Consider the following 1,097-nt stretch of genomic DNA (forward strand, 5'->3'; position numbering starts at 1 on the left):
TCTATATCCTCAGCTAGGTTTGCAACACCCTGCTCATTAGGGGTGGAAAAATGAGTTCCTGTTGCTACAACACCAGTAAACATGCCATCCAATTTCTCCTCCAAGGCTGGTTCAATTCCATTAAATTTGAATTTTTTTGCCACGGGCACAACCTGTAATTAAAAAAAACAATCCAATCAAAATTCCAAACATATGTCTGTAAAATTTAATTGAAATAGTGATGTTCATACCGCTAACTTTTCTGCCCACCATTCCTCAGGTGCATCAATTGTCCGTTTGACTGGATCCCATCCCAATCCAGTTGATCCCCTTTTAAGCTCCTTCCAAAGCTTCCAGTTCTTCTTTAATTGATCCCATTTGTTCTTTAGTTTCATCCTATCATAATCTCTTCCTGTTATTTCTTTGAATTTATCAGTGATATTATGCCAACCTTCTTTATTAAAAAAAGTTGTGGGTCGATTTCCCAATTCGACTTCCCTCACGCATAGGTCACAAAAAATATTCGTAGCCTTTCTATCCCACATAATCGATGAACCAGAGTCTTTAGATTTACTCATCTGTTAAAGAATTATTTTCATACTATAATGTGGGGCCCATATTTCCATGTGTCGCATTTTCATTGGACACCGCACTGTGCTGTTCGCACAGAATAAGAGCTCAAGAAAGTGTATATCATTCTATTAAAGTCAATAAGTGATATTTTTTATGTAATAATTTTTATATACATACAACAAAGTTTTAATGTATTTACATGACTAATATCAAAGCTTCATATTTACATTAATAACACTGAAATAATTAATAAGAATTTCCTCAAGCAGTTTCAGCATCAAGAAGCAAAGAATCAGCTGTCTCACTTCCATCCTTCAGTGACCTCCTAGGCTCTAAATCATCCAAATAGTTCTGATAAAGATAAGATAAAAACCCCCATATAGCAATCAACATGGCCAGAATCTTCACCCCGTTCATCTTATCACCGAAGAAAACGACGGCGAATACGGGAATGATTGGCAGAGCGAGCGTGCTAATGGCGTTCGAGAACAGCGATGAAACAACGAAGATCAAGCCGACGATACCAACAGAAGCCACCCGCCAGG

General features: G+C 37.6%; 1 protein-coding gene and 1 pseudogene across 1 annotated transcript; both read right to left on the reverse strand.

Annotated features, from left to right (window-relative positions):
* Window positions 1-5: 5 nt before the first annotated feature.
* LOC110022949 (L10-interacting MYB domain-containing protein-like) lies at window positions 6-374 on the reverse strand (the record flags this gene model as incomplete). The annotated part of the gene is made up of 2 exons (XM_020722126.1): window positions 231-374; window positions 6-152 (listed from the first exon to the last, which is right to left on the reverse strand). Coding segments are annotated over exons 1-2 (291 nt in total), but the record flags the coding sequence as incomplete, so codon positions are not given.
* A 439-nt stretch (window positions 375-813) lies between these two features.
* Window positions 814-1,097, reverse strand: part of LOC110022950 — a 2,507-nt pseudogene continuing 2,223 nt past the window's right edge.

This window comes from Phalaenopsis equestris, unplaced genomic scaffold (genome assembly GCF_001263595.1).
Source record: "Phalaenopsis equestris unplaced genomic scaffold, ASM126359v1 Scaffold000203, whole genome shotgun sequence".
Classification (NCBI taxonomy): Eukaryota; Viridiplantae; Streptophyta; class Magnoliopsida; order Asparagales; family Orchidaceae; genus Phalaenopsis; species Phalaenopsis equestris.